Source organism: Ornithorhynchus anatinus, chromosome 6, assembly GCF_004115215.2.
Source record: "Ornithorhynchus anatinus isolate Pmale09 chromosome 6, mOrnAna1.pri.v4, whole genome shotgun sequence".
NCBI lineage: Eukaryota > Metazoa > Chordata > Mammalia > Monotremata > Ornithorhynchidae > Ornithorhynchus > Ornithorhynchus anatinus.
In genome coordinates this window covers 11,896,563-11,914,373 of record NC_041733.1, presented here as the reverse complement: position 1 = coordinate 11,914,373, position 17,811 = coordinate 11,896,563, and the positions used below count along the sequence as shown (strand labels likewise).

The window sequence follows — 17,811 nt, the reverse complement described above, 5'->3', positions numbered from 1 at the left end:
GAGCACGCACCTCCTCACAACCCCCAACCGTTCCCAAAACCCTCCCGGCATCCAGAGCCTTCTACAGCTTCTGCATTTACCAATGGGGGTGGAGGGCTGGGGGGCTGGAGGCCTAGAAAACAATAGGAAAGGGGAGTGCCTGACTCTGGCATGACCAGCCTGACCTTGCTAGGAACCTTGAACATTGGCTCTAACATCAGCCCATGGCTTTGAAGTCTCTTTTCCTACAGGGAGAAAACCCCAAAAACAAAAGCACAACACACACACACAAAAAAATCGCCGGAATGCAACCGTGGAACAAAAAGTCATACATGGGCTAGTTGGGGGTGGGGAGAATGAGGTAGCTTGTTAATTTGAAAGTTGCATGAAATTGGCCAGTTTCAGAGACATACGCACATTTATCTTTATGTGGCCACGGAACCTGGCCTGGCCCCGTGCCGGCCGACCGGATTGCCCATTATTCACTTGTAAAAGTTAATTAACACTCAGCCTCGGCCGGGAACAAAGTGGGTCCTTCAGCCAAGCGCAAACTACTTCCCAACTTCCCAGACACCGCTGGGGGCCTCCCTGCTCCAGTGGGGCAAGGCCGTCTGCCCTCCCTGTCTAGGAGAAAGACCCCGGACGTGGCCCCTGGTCACCTTCAGCCTATGACAGGAGCAGCCAAGACACACGGGGTCCAGGAGTCTGTGCCCCCATCGCCAACAGAGAGCCATGGGGAGGAGCTCCGGGAAACAGTGTGGCCTAGCTGAAAGATCAAGGACCTGGGGGCCTGAGGACCCGGGTTCTGATCCTAGATCCTCGACTTGCCTGCTGTGTGACCTTGACCAAGTCACTTAACTACTCTGTGCCTCAGTTTGCTCACCTGTAAAATTGGGGTTCAAGACCTGATCTCCCTCCTACTTAGTCTGTGAGCCCCAAGTGGGACAGGGACTCCAACTTGATTACGCTGTATCTACCCCATCCTTAGTAATGATAATAATTATGGTATTTGTTAAGTGCTTACTATGTGCAGAGCACTGTACTAAGCGCTGGGCACTAAGCTCTCGGCACATAGTAAGTGCTTAACAAATACCACCATTATTATTAACTACTCCACCGTCCCCATCCCCAGATGGACCTCCAAGTTTCCATTGGAAGCCAGAGGATTGAGAGTATTACCAGTTGCCCCTTGGCAACCTAGAATCATCTGTTAAATTGCTGCAATGCCTGTGTGTATCTACCTAGAAAACATTGCAAAAACCTTGGCTTCTTGTAAACTCTCTTTAACAGTCCAGGCCAGGGTCCACGGGGCAAAATTACTTTCTTGGGTGATGAGGTGGTATTTCTTGTCTGATCCACCGAGGATCCACCAACTTCGCCTTTCTAGGGAAAGGGAAGGGCTCTGGGACAAAAGAGGACAGAATTCTGAATATCAGTAAAGGTTGGCTTAACTTAGGTATCTGGGAATGCAGGAGAACTATCGGTCTGTGGGCGTCACTAAAGACAGCAAGGTTCTCGACACTTTCAGTGGAGAGAACAAATGTCATATCAACTGAATTCCCCCTTGGGACAGATCTTGTAGACCTGGTGTGAGGAAAGCTACAGATGTAATCGGCCTGGACTTCAGAAAGCATTTTAATTCAGTCCTGCTGGGCAATCTTGGTCACAAATGAAGATCTTGGTCACAAATGAAGCACTAATAGACTGGTTCATGTTGCTGGAAAGCAGGAGTCACAAGCAACTGGAGTTTGCATGAAAAAAAGTAATCAGTGACCTGTGGTCCCTAGGGCGGGCAGGCTTAGAGTGTGATAATTATAATAATAATGATGATGATGGTATTTGTTAAGTATTTACTAGGTGCCAAGCACTCTACTAAAGGTTAGATACAAGATAATCAGGTCAGACACAGTCCCTGACCTGGGGCTCCCAGTCTAAGGGGAGGGAGAACAGCATGGAACTAGTGGAAAGAGCACAGGATTTGGAGTCAGGTCATGTGTTCTAATCCTGGATCCACCACTTGTCTTCTGTGTGACTTTGGGCAAACGCCTTCTCTTCTCTGTCTCTCAGTTACCCCATCTGTAAAATGGGAATTAAGACTGTGAGCCTCATGTGAGCCAGGGGCTGTGTTCAACCTGATTATCTCAAATCCCCTTCTAGACTTTGAGCTCGTTTTGGGCAGGAATGTATCTGTTGTTATACTGTACTCTCCCAAGCGCTTACTACAGTGCTTTGCACACAGCAGGCACTCAACAAATACGATTGAATATCTACCCAGCACTTGATCCAGTGGCCGACATAGTATGCCCTTAACCAATACCGTTAAAAAAATCCCCCCAAAGCCCAGGTCTTTAATCCCCATTTTACACATGAGGAATACTGTATCATATTATTATATTATTGCTATCACATGTTAATTGTTAACTGTTCTCCGTGCTGTCACTTATTTCACTCACTTCACCATGACCTTCCAACCCCCTTCCTCCCATCTGCCCTTCCCAATCTTCCCCTTCCCCTTCCCCTCTCCCTCCCAGCTCTTTCCCTCACTTTCCACTGCCTCCTCCTCTCCTCCCGACCCCCTCCCTAGAATCCCACTTTACCAGCGCCAACCCTCATCCCCCCCACCTTGCGCTCTTCGCCACTGAACCCCTTCTTCCCATCCCCTTCCCTTCCCTCTTTCCCGCCCACATCCCATCCCAGGTCTCCTGTCCCATCGCCACCCCTCATCTCCCTCTCCCCGCACAGGTTGCCACCATCTCATTCTCATCCAAACCCTCCCCTCCCACCGCTCCCTTCCCACTCCTTCCTCCTCCTCCACAGCTGCTGCCAAGTGTGGCCTATGGAACCCCCACTCCATTATAGGTAAGCTCCCTTTCATTCTTGACCTATTCTTTTCCCTCTCTTTCCTCCTCCTCACCCTTAGGGAGACCTAGCTCACTCCTGAGGACACGGTCTCTTCTGCTGCTCTCTCCAGTGGAGGCCTTTCCTTCTCCCACTCCCCCAGACTCATTGGGAAAGGAGGAGGCGTCGGCTTCCTTCTCGCACTCCAATGCCGCTTCCGCAATATTCCCCCTCCCCCTTCTCTCTCCTTCCCCCCCTTTGAAGCCCATATCATTCACCCCTATCACCCCCTCCAGATTCATCTACTGGCCCCCTGGTCCCACCTCCAACTTCTTTAACCACCTTGACCCCTTTCTCACCTTCCTTCTCTCCTTCTCCCTGCCTATCTGATTCTCGGAGACTTCAACATCACATGGACGAACCCGGTGACTCCTCTGCCACCCGCCTGCTATCACTCTTCGACTTTGCCAACCTCCTGCTCCACCACACCTCGCCCACTCACCAATTTGGTCACACCCTTAATCTCATCATCTCTCACCACTGCACTATCTCCACCCTCACCAACTCTGAAATCCCTCTCTCTGACCATAACCTTCTCATCTGCCTCCTCTCTCACACTCCCTTGCCCTGCAAGTCTCTATTACTCCCCCACAGAGACCTCTGCTCTCTTGACCCCATCTGTCTCTCCCAAAGCATCACACCCCACCTTGCCTCCCTATCCTCTCTTTCCACTCTCGATGATCAGATGATCGTTCTCACCTCCACTCTCTCTACTCAACTCAACTCATTCACTCCCCTTTCCCTCCGCCGCTCACGTTCCACTAACCCTGGATCTCCGCCTCTGTCCACCTCCTTCGCACTTATGCTCAAGCTGCTAAGAACTGCTGGCAAAAGTCTAAGAACCAAGCCACCTTTATTCAGTTTAAATTTATCCTTTCCTGCCTTAACACCGCCCTCTCTGCCAGGCAAAACTATTCTTCTTCCCTCATTGACTCCCATGCCCATCACCTCCGCCAACTGTTCTGGACTTTTAAGTCTCTCCTCAGGTCCTCTGCTTCCCCCGCAATCCATCCCTTACCCCCAACGATCTGGCTACTTACTTCATTACGAAAATTAAAATAAAAAATAAAAAAACGGTGGTATTTGTAAGCACTTACTATGGAAAGCTCTGTTCTAAGTGCTGGGGGATACAAGGTGATCAGGTTGTCCCACGTGCGGCTCACAGCTGTAATCCCCATTGTACAGATGAGGTAACTGAGGCACAGATAAGTTCAATGATTTGCCCAAAGTCACACAGCTGGCAAGTGGCGAAGCTGGGATTAAACCCACAACCTATGACTCCCAAGCCCGGGCTCTTTCCTTTGAGCCACGCTGCTTCTCTCTATCATTAACACCATCAGGTCTGAGCTCCCTAAAGTCACCCCCCCCCTTCCCCACCCCCCCCACTCCCAACCTTCTCCCCTACTTTCCCATCCTTCCTAGTTGTATCCTCAGAGGAAATCTCCTCCCTCCTCAAAAGCGCCAGCCCCTCCACCTGTGCTTCAGATCACATTCCCACTCACTTTATAAAAACTCTCGCTCCTTCCCTCCTCCCCTCCTTAACTTCTATCTTTAACCACTCACTCTCCAATGGCTTCTTCCTCTCTGCCTCCAAACATGCCCATGTCTCCCCCATCCTAAAAAAACCCTCTCTCGACCCCACTTCCCCTTCCAGTTATTGCTCTATCTCCTTCCTACCCTTCCTTTCCAAACTCCTAGAACGAGTCTACACTCGTTGCCTAGAATTCCTTAGCTTCACCTCTCTCCTGGACCCCCTCCAATCTGGCTTCCGTCCCCTCCACTCTACCGAGACTGCCCTCTCAAAGGTCACCCATGACCTTCTTCTTGCCAAATCCAATGGCTCCTACTCTATCCTAATCCTCCTCAACCTCTCAGCTGCCTTTGACACTGTCGACCATGCCCTTCTCCTCCACACTTTATCTCACCTTGGTTTCACGGACTCCGTCCTCTCTGGTTCTCCTCTTATCTCTCTGGCCATTCATTCTCGGTCTCCTCCACGGGCTCCTCCTCCCCCTCCCATCTGTTAACTGTAGGGGTTCCTCGAGGGTCAGTTCTCAGCCCTCTTCTGTTCTCCATCTATAGTCACTCCCTTGGTGAACTCATTCACTCCCACGGCTTCAAATATCATCTCTATGCAGATGACACCCAAAACTACATCTCCTCCTCTGTTCTCTCTCCCCTTCCCTCCAGGCTCGTATCTCCTCCTGCCTTCAGGACGTTTCCACCTGGATGTCAGACCGCCACCTAAAAATCAACATGTCTAGACTGAGCAACTTATCTTCCCTCCCAAACCCTGTCCTCTCCCTGACTTCCCTGTCACTGTGGACGGCACTTCCATCTTTCCTATCTCACAGGCCCGCAACCTTGGTGTTGTCCTTGACTCAGCTCTCTCATTCACCCCACACATCCAATCTGTCACCAACACCTGCCGGTCTCACTTTCACAATATTGCCAAGATCCGCCCTTTCCTCTCCAACCAAACTGCTATTGTGCTGGTACAAGCTCTCATAATATCCCTACTGGATTACTGTGTCAGCCTTCTCTCTGATCTCCCTTCCTCCTGTCTCTCCCCACTCCAGTTTACTCTTCATTCTGCTGCCTGGATCATCTTCCTACAGAAAAGCTCTGGGCATGTCACTTCCCTTCTCAAAAACCTCTAGTGGTTGCCTATCAACCTTCGCAAGAAACAAAAACTCCTCACTCTGGGCTTCAAAGCTCTCCATCATCTTGCCCCCTCCTACCTTACCTCCCTTCTCTCTTTCTACTGCCCACCCCGTACACTCCGCTCCTCTGCCGCTCATCTCCTCATGGTCCCCCGTTCACACCTGTCCCGTCGACCCCTGGCCCACATCCTACCATTGTCCTGGAATGCCCTCCCTCCTCACGTCTGCCAAACTAACTCTCTTCCCCTCTTCAAAGCCCTACTGAGAGCTCACCTCCTTCAGGAGGCCTTCCCAGACTGAGTCCCCCTTTTCCTTTGCTCCTCTCCTCTCCTCGTTCCCACCCCCGGCCCTCTGCTCTTCCCCCTTCCCCGCCCTTCAGCACTGTGCATATTTTTATATATAATTTATTACCCTATTAATTTTGTTAATGACATGTATAGCTCTATGATTCTATTTACCTTGATGATGTCTGCATTAGACTGCTTGTTTTTGTTCTGCTTTGCTTTGCTGTCTGTTTCCCCCATTTAGACTGTGAGCCCATTATTGGGCAGGGATTGTCTTTATCTGTTGCCTAATTGTACACTCCAAGTCTTTAGTACAGTGTTCTGTACATAGTAAGCACTCAGTAAATACTATTGAATGAATGAATGAATTTCAAACACAGAAAAGTATCTTGTCCAGGGTCACAGAGCAAGCAAGTGGCAAAGCTGGGATTAGAACCTAGGTCCTCTTATACCCAGCCCCAGCTCTTTCCACTAGGCTACACTGATTGACAGAGAGGGTTCCAGAAAGGTTGCTTCTGAAGCCCAAACTCAACACAGAATTTCCTCAACTGTAAAATGGAGATAAAACCCTACTTTCTCCTATTTAGACTGTTAGTCCCATCTGGGACAGCGATTATGTCCAACCTGATAAATCTATATCTGCCCCAGGGCTTAGAACAGTACTTGACACACAGTAAACTCTTAACAAATACCATAAAACAAGCAAACACAAATGATTTAGATGACGGAACTAGGTTCCTTCGATTTAGGTCCTACAAGACAGGCTTAGTTGCTGACAACTTTGAAAACAAATTAAGAGAATCAATCTAACAATGATATTTATTGAGCACATACCGTATGCAGAGCACTGTACTTAGCACTTGGGAGAGTACAAAACGACAGAACTGGTAGATATGCTCCCTGCCCAACAAAAACTTACGGTCTAGAGGAGGAGGCGACGTTAAAATAAATTTTGGATATGTACACAAGTGTTGCAGAGGTGAGACTGGCGTGAGTATAAATGCTTAAAGGGTACAGGTCCAAGTGCATAGACAATGCAGAAAGGAGGAGAAGGGAAATGAGGCTTAGTCTGGGAAGGCCCTTTGGAGATGTGATTTTAATATGGTTTTGAAGGTTGGGAGTGTGAAGGTCTGTCGGATATGAAGGGGGAAGGAGTTTCAAGCCAGAGGGAGGATGTGGGCAAGGGGTTGGGCGGCAAGGAAGATGAGATTGAAGTACAGTGGTGTTAAAGGAGCAAAGGGTGTAGACTGGGTGGTAATAGGAAATCAGCAAGGTAAGGTAGGAAGAAAGAGAAATGTGCAAACTGTCCAAAGGAACAAGAGATTTTAGTTCCACAAACAAACTCCGCAGCTATAGAGTGGGGATTAGGTTTAGGTAAAAATGGGTTGGGCTCAAGTTCAAGACGCAGGGTCTCGGAGTAAAAGATAAGGTGAATGATTCAGCAAATCAGTTCAGTTAGTCACAAAGCTTCAGAGACAATGGCCTGTGAGAACCAGGATATAATCCTCATTCCATCCTGGGCACCCGCCAGGAGTTGGAAAATATTTTTTCTGGTTTTGCTCTGAACATTTTAAGGGCGATCTGGAGAAACTGGAAAGGACTCAGGGAAGAACAAAAATGATTAAGAGGATAGAAAATCTGAAACTCCAGGGAAAGATTAAAGCAGATGTGTTCCTTAGAATGGGGTGGAGGGGGAGAGAGGAGAAACGACGGTACAGTGGAGACACTTGAAATTCTTGAAGGCACTTAAGGCAGTTAAGAGATGTAGGTAGGGTTGTTCTCCATCTTTGAGGGGAGATGGGGAAATGGGTCTAAAATGTAGCAAGAGAAATTAGGTTGAACATAGGAAAAACCTTGCTGGAACAGGTTACTGGCAAAAGTCATGGAATTTCTCACCTGAAGAACATTGGCGTTAGTCAGCTGGGTGCTTGGCATGAGTTAGTTTGGCCTGAGAAAGGAGTTTACTAGATTATATAGGGACATGGAGAGATTTGGGGGAGTTTGACTAGATTATATAGGAACAAGGAGAGATTTTGGAAAAATGAGTAACTTCACATGTCCTGTTTTACCTCAAACAGTAGCTGAGAAGAAGTGTTACCTAGTGGGAAGAGCAGAGGCCTGGAATCAGAGGACATGGCTCTGCCACATAATAATAATAATGATAATGTTGGTATTTGTTAGGCGCTTACTATGTGCAGAACACTGTCCCATGTGAGGCTCACAGTCTTCATCCCCATTTTACAGATGAGGTAACTGAGGCCCAGAGAAGTTAAGTGACTTGCCCACAGTCACACAGCTGCCAAGTGGCAGAGTTGGGATTCGAACCCACGACCTCTGACTCCCAAGCCCATGCTCTTTCCACTGAGCCATGCCTGCTGTGCGACCTTGGCAAGTCACTTAACTTTTCTGTGTCTCAGTTTCCTCATCTGAAAAATGGGGATTTAATAGCTGTTCCCCATCCTGCTTAGACTGTGAACCTTGTGTGGGACAGGGGCTGAGCCCAACCTGATTATCCTGTATCTACGCCAGTGTAAACTCACTGTGGGCAGGGAATGTTTCTTTTACATTGTACTCTCTCACAGAGTGCACCCAGTAAGCACTCAACAAATTCGACTGATTGACTGCTTAGTGCAGTGCTTGGCACACAGTAAGCGCTTAATAAATACCATAATAATAATTATTATTCCTGGAGAACAAGATCCTCTAAGAAAATCCTCACTCCTGACTCATTAGCTGAGCTCTCAGAACCGTCAGCCCTCGTCAGGAAACATTACCTCATTCCGGCACCTCAATCGTCATCCGCCTGACCCTCGGGAGAGAATTCCTCCCAACTCAATCATCATCCGCCTGACCCTCGGGAGAGAATTCCTCCCGGGTAATTGCTCTCGAGCAAGTCGTAAGAACCCTTGAAAGAGTGGAGCGGGGTTCACAGAGCTGTCCCCAACTCCTCCTCCAAGAAGAGGCCAAAAGAACACCATGGTTGGGCAACCCAAACCCCAAGGCCTCCAGGTGAAGACGAGTGGCGGTCAAGCTTGCCACCAGGTGGACACGATGGCAAACTACACGCTGAGAAAACATCCGTGGATCCCGCCCAGCCGCCTCAATCCCATGCCGATGACCGGGGGGAAACGCACGGCAGAAAAGACAAGACCGTGGTGGCTGAGAGGAGACTGAGGTTCAGGAGCGAGGTCCTTTGATGCTAAAGGGCTCAAATTTTAGGTTTGTGAACACCTTTGAACGTTCCCACTGCTGGAGAAAGGAGGGTGTCTGTTTTGCTGCTGTACTACTCTGTGGCAGCTCTGCACGTGTGTGTGTGCATAATAATAATAATGTTGGTATTTGTTAAGCGCTTACTATGTGCAGAGCACTGTTCTAAGCGCTGGGGTAAACACAGGGGACTCAGGTTGTCCCACGTGGGGCTCACAGTCTTAATCCCCATTTTACAGATGAGGGAACTGAGGCACAGAGAAGTTAAGTGACTTGCCCACAGTCACACAGCCGACAAGGGGCAGAGCTGGGATTCGAACTCATGAGCCCTGACTCCAAAGCCCGTGCTCTTTCCACTGTGCCACGCTGCTTCTCATGTGCATCTCTCTCTCTCTCTCTCTCTCTCTCTCTCCCCCCCCCCCCCCCCTTTGGACTAACCGAAGACAAGAGCACCGACTGTGAATCCCTTCAGCGGTGGGGCTGAGGAGACCGGTATGGGGCTGACAATCCATTCTACACTGCACATAATTAGATCCTTTCCTCACTGATATACTCCAGGAACAAGACATTTACTGAGCCCCTACTGTGCCCAGAGAACTACAGTAGAGCTTGGGTACACAACACAAGTAAACGGCACTGCCCCTGCCCTCGAGAAGCTTATCATCTAATGGAAGAGACTGAGGAAACACCTGGCACTTGCGGGTCCTATCATTTCCAGTCCGATCTTCCGGAGGCCTTTTTCAGGGGGGTCTCCTGCAGTTGTCTTCCGACAGTCGGCTGCATTAAGACATGGCTTGAAACTGGATTTCCCTGAGTCGCCGAAGCCTGGTCCAACCTCCTTGCATGGACGTGGTTCCCATGCAGCAGATTCAGTAATCAATCAATCCATGGTATTTATTGAGTGCTGCATGCAGAACACTGTACTACGAGCTTGAGAGAGTACAATACAAGAGAGTCGGTAGATATGACCCCTCAGAGTTGGTAGATATGATCCCTCTTACAATCTCTCTTCCATTCTCCTCACGTGCCCTACCCAGGGAAGATACATTGTTATGAATTTTGCCTCAGCGATGCTTCAGGGTCTCATTGTTGGAAATCTTGTCATTTGGTAGTATATCGAGTTTAGCACTTAGGTACACGACTTTGTGTATTGCTGCTTCCCCTACCTATATTGAATTTTAATGCCTATCCCCCTCTAGATTTTAAGCTCCTCAAGAACAGGAATCATGTCTATCAACTTTATTGCACAGTCCTCTTCCAGACACTTAGTACAGTGCTCTGCATACAGTAAGCACTCAATAAATACCACTAATTTTTTTCCATTTTATTTTTTAAACACTTACTATGTTCCAAGCACTGTACTAAACTCTGGGGTAGATACAAGTTAATTAAGTAGAACACAGTCCATGTCCCACAAGGGGTTCTTGTTTTGCTCCCCCTTCTAGACTGTGAGCCTGTTGTTGGGTTGGGATTGTCTATCTGTTGCCGAATTGTACTTTCCAAGTGCTTAGTACAGTGCTCTGCACACAGTAAGCACTCAATAAATATGATTGCATGAATGAATGAATCCCCATTTTACAGAACTAGGATAAAAACTTGGGTTCTAATCCCAGCTCCTCTTTTCTCCTGTGTGTGAGCCCTGTGTGGAACAGGGACTGCTTCCAACCTGATTACCCTGTATTTACCCCAAGTGCTTACTGCAGTGCCTGGCACACAGTAAGCGCTTAATAAATACCATTAAAAAAATCTAGATCCTCTGACTCCCAAACCCATGCTCTTTCCACTAGGCCATGCTGCTTTTCATTGATTGATTGACTGGTTCTATACGAAACATATTAAAGTGCTTGAGAAGGTAGATTTCCCTTCTGAGGTAGGTCCAAGACTCCCAGCAACAGAGAAGGTGGGGATGAAACCACAGGTCTAATAGTCCTTCTATGTGGTATCAAAGAAAACGGAAGGATGTCATCAAACTCTCTGTGAAAATCTCCCAAAACCCAGCTTGACTGGGGTTTCCACTTCTTTGTCATTCGAAACATTTTGGATAGGGAACTTTCTTGGTAGTAGAATTCAGCCACAACAGTAAACTCTGTGTTGAAAATGGAAATTTTTGATTCCGTATAGGATTGCCCAGATACAGACGGACGCTTTACCTCAGTCTTTTTGAGATATTCTTCTCTGGACCTGGAAGGGGGCAGACACTGTGAAGCCATTCATAATCATCCTCTATCTTCCTCTATGTATTTGCCTCCAGAGCAAGGTAACCAAGCAGACAGAAGACCTAGATGAAGAACTCAGAGATTTTTCTATTATTCCTGTAACTTGTTTCTGGATTCTTGAGAAGCAGAGCATGTACTAATCACGGGCCTGGGAGTCAGAAGACCTGATCCTGGCTCCGCCACTTGTCTAGGGCAAGTGGCTTAATTTCTCTGTGCCTCCATTTCCTCATCTGTAAAATGGAGATTCGATACCTGCTTTTCCTCCTGCTTAGCCTGTGAGTCCCATATGGACAGGTACAGAGCTTGGCCCATAGTAAGCCCTTAACAAGTATCATAATTTTTCTTATTATTGTTGAGTTGCAAGAGTTTTCCAGTGCATTAGAAGCAGAGGATAAAACCAACCTCCAACTTTCATGTCTTGCCCTCAGGTAGCACAACCTTGGTGAGATGGAACAGGACTGGATTTCCTCCGTAGCCCTGCTTCAGTCTGATAGTATTGGGAAAGGGTCCAACAGAGTTCTACAGCTCCAACTCTTTTGGTCATATCATCATACCATAGCTTTACCCTCCTCGGGACAGCCAAACTTGCTCTATACTATGTAGAGATTCGAGTATTGCTCCCAGATCTGCTCTTCCCTTGCAAAGAAGTCTGACATTTGGTCTGCAGGTCTTGCATAACAAAAGGGGCTCTTCAGTAGCCTGTCCAGAAGGGTCTGGCCAGCAACGATAGAGAGCAAAGAAGCCCCAGGAGTTCCCCATCATTTTTCTCTCCTTCCTCCTTGAAGACGGTGGGTGTAATGGTGTCCCTTAAGTCTCGTAGATCACTCCTACTTATAAACTTCTGCAGCCACGCGATGAGTCATGGGGCCTTACCCTTTATCATGGGTTTGATAAGAGTCAGAGCTAAGACCCAGGTTTCAGAGGTTGACCAGTTCTCAATGCTTCATAGGGTTCTGGATTAAACTCTTAGGGAAAAGGCAAGGGGTGCTCCAGGAGACCTGAGTTCTGTTCCCAAGTCCAAGCTCCAAAGGCAAAATCGGTCTAAATCCTTCTGAGTTTCTTTGAAGGCAGGAAGGGATAATGCTGACCGCTTCCTTCTTTCCCAAGGGTGTTGAGAGCAAAACAAGATGCGGGCAGAGTGTTTGGAGATGTATAGGTGAGAAGGAGGCCATATGAAGAATTCACTCCGGAGAAGGAGAAAAGAGTTTGGCAGCGGGTTCAGAAACCCCCCGTGGATCAGCTATTATGGTGATTAAGCATTTACGGAATGCCAAGAGTGCACTTGGTCTCAGAGGCTGGGTGGCCCGGCCATCCACATCAACTTGGGGAAAGTGCCTTTGTCTACACGCTGTTTCCCAGCAGTGTGAATCACAGTACACAACGAGAAAGCATAATAACGATGAGGATGATAATAAGCAGGTCATCTTTTGCAGTTTCAAAATAAGCTTGTTAACCACTAGAGAACCCTGAAACATTTGAAACATTTCCAAAACACATTCACCCACACTGTATTCCCAAAGAGTCCCACTCAGTGTCTCCTCCTGCCACTGGTTTTAAGGAAGCCTCATGATGGTGACACTTCTCATTCCCTCTCCTGGAAGGGGAAACCCAAAGCTGAAATTAGAACACTTACAAAAATCTTAATTCACGATGGGGCAAGTCACCACAAAATAATTGTTTTGATAAAACAAAGCTTACAAATGCAGTAAGAAAAAATCAGCCGCATAAAGGTAAAGCAAATATGCAAAACTGAAAAACCATGCCAGTTTACATTACACAATTTACATTACACAGTTAATTACAGCAAAAAAAAATATACTTTTTTGCAACTGCTTTTTTAACACAACTTTAGGAGAACACAACCTCTTACCTGCTTAATGGCAGAATTATCGGCTTCAAAGGATCAGGCTTCGAAAGCGCAGCTTTGCTTTCTTCTAGCAGGGTTGGTGGAGTGGGAGGGCCAGGCCTCCCATCATGCTCTTCTTCCTTGACATGACTGGATTGAGCCATACCTGGCACAGGAGGGGACTTTGGTGAAGTTGCAAATTTCTGTCAAAAAAAGGGACGGCTTATTAAGAACTCAATAATCGCGAACTAAGCCCTAAAGGATGAATCAGCCCTCTGCATGGTGGAAAAGAATATTTAGCCAATCAACAATGAACTGGTTCTCATACAAAAACGAAAAGGAAAAGACATCGGGGCCCAGGACTGACCAACCTCTAGTTATTGAGCTCATCAGTGGGGCAATAATGCCAAGCCTCCCACTGACTCAGCTACTGCCTCCCAGTTGGAGACTGAACCCCAGTCCCTGAATCCCTGCCCAGTTCTGAGAAAGTCTTCATGGCCCCAGAATGAAGCTAGGGTTTCCACTTCTCCAGTATCTGTGACATGGGGGAAAGGAGGAGGAACGTGGAGGGAAAGGGCGCTGTGGCGAGAGCTTCCATGCTGGTTAACATTAGTGACACATGCAAGACACTGAATGCACGCTTTCTCTCTGCACAAACATAGACATGCAACTGGGGTCTGGGGCCAGGATCAACCTCATGGAGAAAATGTGAATGATGAAAATGCAAGGAGCAAGTGGGAGCAAATGGCATGAGGATGGGAAAATCCCAAGTAGTCATCCAGTTTCCAAGCCAAGACGGATGTGTCCTTGGAGAATGTTGGGATCTCAGAAGTTGAGAGAGAGGCTGACCCTATCCCCACAGGTCTGACCTTCCCTGAGGGAAGAGCAAGGAATATGACTGTGGCATGCGAGGAGATGCTCTCCTAGGAAAGGGAGAGGGAGCAAGTGAGTGGAAGGAGCATGCAGAAAAGTGAGGCCGGATGAGAAAGAGGAGGGTGTGTGTGCCGTGGTGGCTGTCAGGAGGGGAGTGTCCCTGAAAAAACGGCCAACCTGATCACACCCTGCAGCGTCCAGAGGTGCCCGGAGTACCCATCCTGGGCAACCATGTCCGAGAGACAGTGCTCCTGAAAATTTAAAACAGCAGAATCTTTACAGCCAGTCAGCCCGAAAGCAGAAGATAGCGGGGAGGAAAAGGGAGCATGAAGCCACCTCTTCCTCCCAAGAGGAATGAAGAACACGAAGCACCCCTGTGTCCCAGGAAAGACACTACGTAGGACCTCAGCAGGAGGAGAGGGCAGGAAGGAGGAACATATTCTCTGCTACACCCGAGATGGCAGGTTTTCCCTCAAAGGCAATAACAAGATCCAAGCCAGAAACACAGGGCTTGATTCTTCTTTTCTCCCCACAGAATTCCCTGGAGTCCTTGGAACCCAAAAGTCAAAGTTGTAGGAGAGTACAGCGGGCTAAGGCCCACTCTCTCCACGTAGACTCCGAAAACGTCCGCTTTCTTCCACCTGTTCCATTCATGTGTAGGACAAGAGGGTGGTGGTAAGGGCCAAAATGGAGGTCTTGCTTCTCACCTGGTGTCTTTCACTCTCTAAAGACTTCTTTCTCTTCTCAGGACTCTGTTCTCTAGGGGGGAAGACACAAGAAGCACTCAGTTCTCTCATCCACCTTCTTTGCCAGAAACAAGAAAACTCCTCACAAGGCTGGTGAACCGCTATGAGGGTCATCCCGCTCCTATTCATGGGGCCCTGCCACACGGTCACTCAGGATGAAGAGAGCAGTGTCTAATGAGGACAGGAAGGAAGCGAGAGCTTTGACGTCCTTCCAGAGGCTCCCCTGGTGAGCCTCTTAGGAGCCAACCTCCCTTCAAGACGGTCATCGCTCACACACCCTCCTCTACCCAGGTAGGTTCAGTGAGTCAGAAGTTTTGACTGAGTGCCCCTGGGGTGCCTGCACTGTTAAAGGAGATAGAATGGAGTCAGGAAGGCACAGTGGGAGAAAATATTTCTTTGTCCGCTCTCCCGACATTCTCCTGTATCCCCAGAAAGGGGAAGGTTTCCATCTGGCATCCTAGAATGCCACCAGTGCCCACTTAACTGTTTCCTAGCTTTCCGGTCGTAGCTGGGACTTATCTCCTCATCGCTGGGCTCCTGTTCCTCTGGGGCTGAACAGTTCCTGGAGTAAAAAGAAGGCTGGTTATTAGGAAGTTTGAAAAACAATGCCCTCACCCTGTTTTTCCCCCCAACAAGGACACAAAGGACTTACGATTCTCCAGGAGCAAAGGGTTCCAAGGTCTCGCCTAGACTGTGCCACCAAACTTTGCCATTTGCCAAGCTCTGATATATACACATATATATATATAATTCTTTTATATATGTATATATATCTTTGGTATAAAAGGCAATCAGGAAACTAACCCCTGAGCTCATAGAGTAATGGACAGCAGAGGACTTGGAATCAGAAGGTTCTAATCCTGGATCCACCACTTGTCTGCTATGTGACCTTGGGCAAATCACTTCATTCCTCTGTGCCTCAATTACCTCATCTGTAAAAGGGGGATTGAGACTGTGAGCCCCAAATGGGACAGGGACTGTGTCCAACCCGATTTACTTGTATCCACCCCAACACTTAGCACAGTGTCTGGCACATAGTAAGTGCTTAACAAATACCATTATTATTATTATTATTGTTAGAATACACTGTCCTTCAGGGAACATTGCCCCCATTAAAACAGAGAGTACTCCAGACAAAGGAGAGGTATGGTTAAGGTCGCTCTGCAGATTGGTGGCTGGGAGGAGGAGTCTCTCTGCAGGATTCTTTGGCTATTAAAAAAAAACATTTCCCAAGATGGGGTAAAGCAACCTGGGGTCCTCATAATCACGCAGGAGGCCTCAAGAGCCCCAGCAGAAGCACCAAGCAGTGTTTGGGACAAAGGGGAAAAGGAAGAGAAAGGAAAGGTGGAAGGAGGAAATACTTGGAGTGGAATGGGAACAGAGATGGATTTATTGGTGGTTGGGAAAGAGAAGCTGGAAAGAGGAAAGAAAAACTTGCTAGGGAGCAAGACAGGAGAGAATATTTAGATACAGAAACCAAAAAGGGGTAATCGAAAATTGAGTCTGTAGCCAAAAGGAAAAACAAATCCAACCTGTCTTCCTCTGTATTCCTCAGCTATGATCCTGGGAGTTCAAAATGCTCAACTGAATGCACTCAGTCCCATTTGAGAACCCTGCTGCTTCACACCAGCGAAACAGCATGGCACAGCATGGCACATGGAAGAGAGCACAGGCCTGGGAGTCAGAAGGACCCGAGTTCTAATCCCAGCTCTGTTGTGTGTCTGCTGAGTGACCTTGGGCAAGTCGCTTAACTTCTCTGTGCCTCAGTTACCTCATTTGTAAAATTGTGATTAAGACTGTGAACTCCATATGAGACAGGGAATATGTCAAACCTAATTAGTTTGTATCTACCCCAGTGCTTAGAATAGTGCTTAACTAATACCATTAAAAAAAATAATGGTAGGGCTTGGACATGACCAAGCAGTGTGTAAAAAGGAATGTGGGAAACAGTGTGCCCTAGTGGATAAAGCACAGGCTTGGGAGTCCGAGAAACTGGGTTCTAACCTCATATCCGTCTGCTATGCGACTTTGGGCAAGTCACTTAATTTCTCCAAGCCTCAGTTCCTCAATTGCAAAGTGGGTATTCAATTTCTGTTCTCTCTCTTACTTAGACAGTGAGTCCCACGTGGAGTATGGACTGTATCTGGCCTGATTAACTTGAATGTACCCCAGCACTTCAAACAGTTCTTGACACATAATAAATGCTTAACAAATACCATAAATAAAAAAGCTTGCACACTTCTGAATTAGGGTCTCCACCAACCTTCCTCTCAGAAATTATCTCATTTTCAGGGCCGCTCCAGAAGGTCCAATTTGGACAAGTAATCTGATTCTCCATTCTGGTCCACAACTCTGGCCCAGGATAATTTTCTTACCTGTATTTCGGATGGGGATTGAGGCAACAGAACCATTTCTCCGGTAGTGATGTTGGATCCACCTTATTGGGGAGCTTCCTCCACTTCAAACACTCCTCGCACTGCACCCATGTCTGGTCAGGGGTCTCCCTGCACAGAGAGGGAAAGAAAAGGGGAGTCTGTAGGTCCTTAAGACAGGGTGGCTTAGTGGCAAGAGCACAGCTTGGGAGTCAGAGGTTGCGGGTTCTAAACCTGGCTCCGCCACTAGTCAGCTGTGTGACTTTGGGCAAGTCACTCTACTTCTCTGTGTCACAGTTACCTCACCTGTAAAATGCGGATTAAGACTGTAAGCCTCATGTGGGATGACCTGATTATCTTGTATCTACCCCAGTGCTTAGAACAGTGCTTGGCACATAGTAAGCACTTAACAAATATCATCATTACTATTATTACTAGGGTTGTGGTCTATTTCACAATGGATGTTTCTTGAAGGCAGAGCCCAGACCTTTATCTGGGAAATGTTCCACACCCAATAGCGAGCGAAATATTGCTATCATTCTCATACCAGCTCTGTATAACTCTGGTCCACCAACAGACTTAAGGAGGCTCCAAGTTGGAGGGCCCGGCAGAATATGGGTTGAAAAATAAGACAGTGAAAATAACAGACTCCAGATTGTAAGCTCACTGGTGGCAGGAACATGCATTGTACTCTCCCAAACACTTAGTATAGTTCTCTGCACACAGT

The 17,811-nt window shown here is 47.7% G+C and overlaps 1 protein-coding gene across 5 annotated transcripts in view; it reads right to left on the bottom strand.

Moving 5' to 3' along the window:
- MORC4 (MORC family CW-type zinc finger 4) overlaps positions 1-17,811 on the bottom strand; it is a 57,306-nt gene that overhangs the window by 3,959 nt on the left and 35,536 nt on the right. For all 5 annotated transcript variants that reach the window (XM_029067177.2, XM_029067174.1, XM_029067176.1 and 2 more), the window contains 4 exons: positions 17,088-17,216; positions 15,197-15,274; positions 14,674-14,725; positions 13,118-13,296 (listed from right to left, as the gene is read on the bottom strand). In XM_029067177.2, coding sequence (XP_028923010.1) covers positions 13,118-13,296; positions 14,674-14,725; positions 15,197-15,274; positions 17,088-17,216 — 438 coding nt within the window. The remainder of the gene's footprint in view (positions 1-13,117; positions 13,297-14,673; positions 14,726-15,196; positions 15,275-17,087; positions 17,217-17,811) is intronic.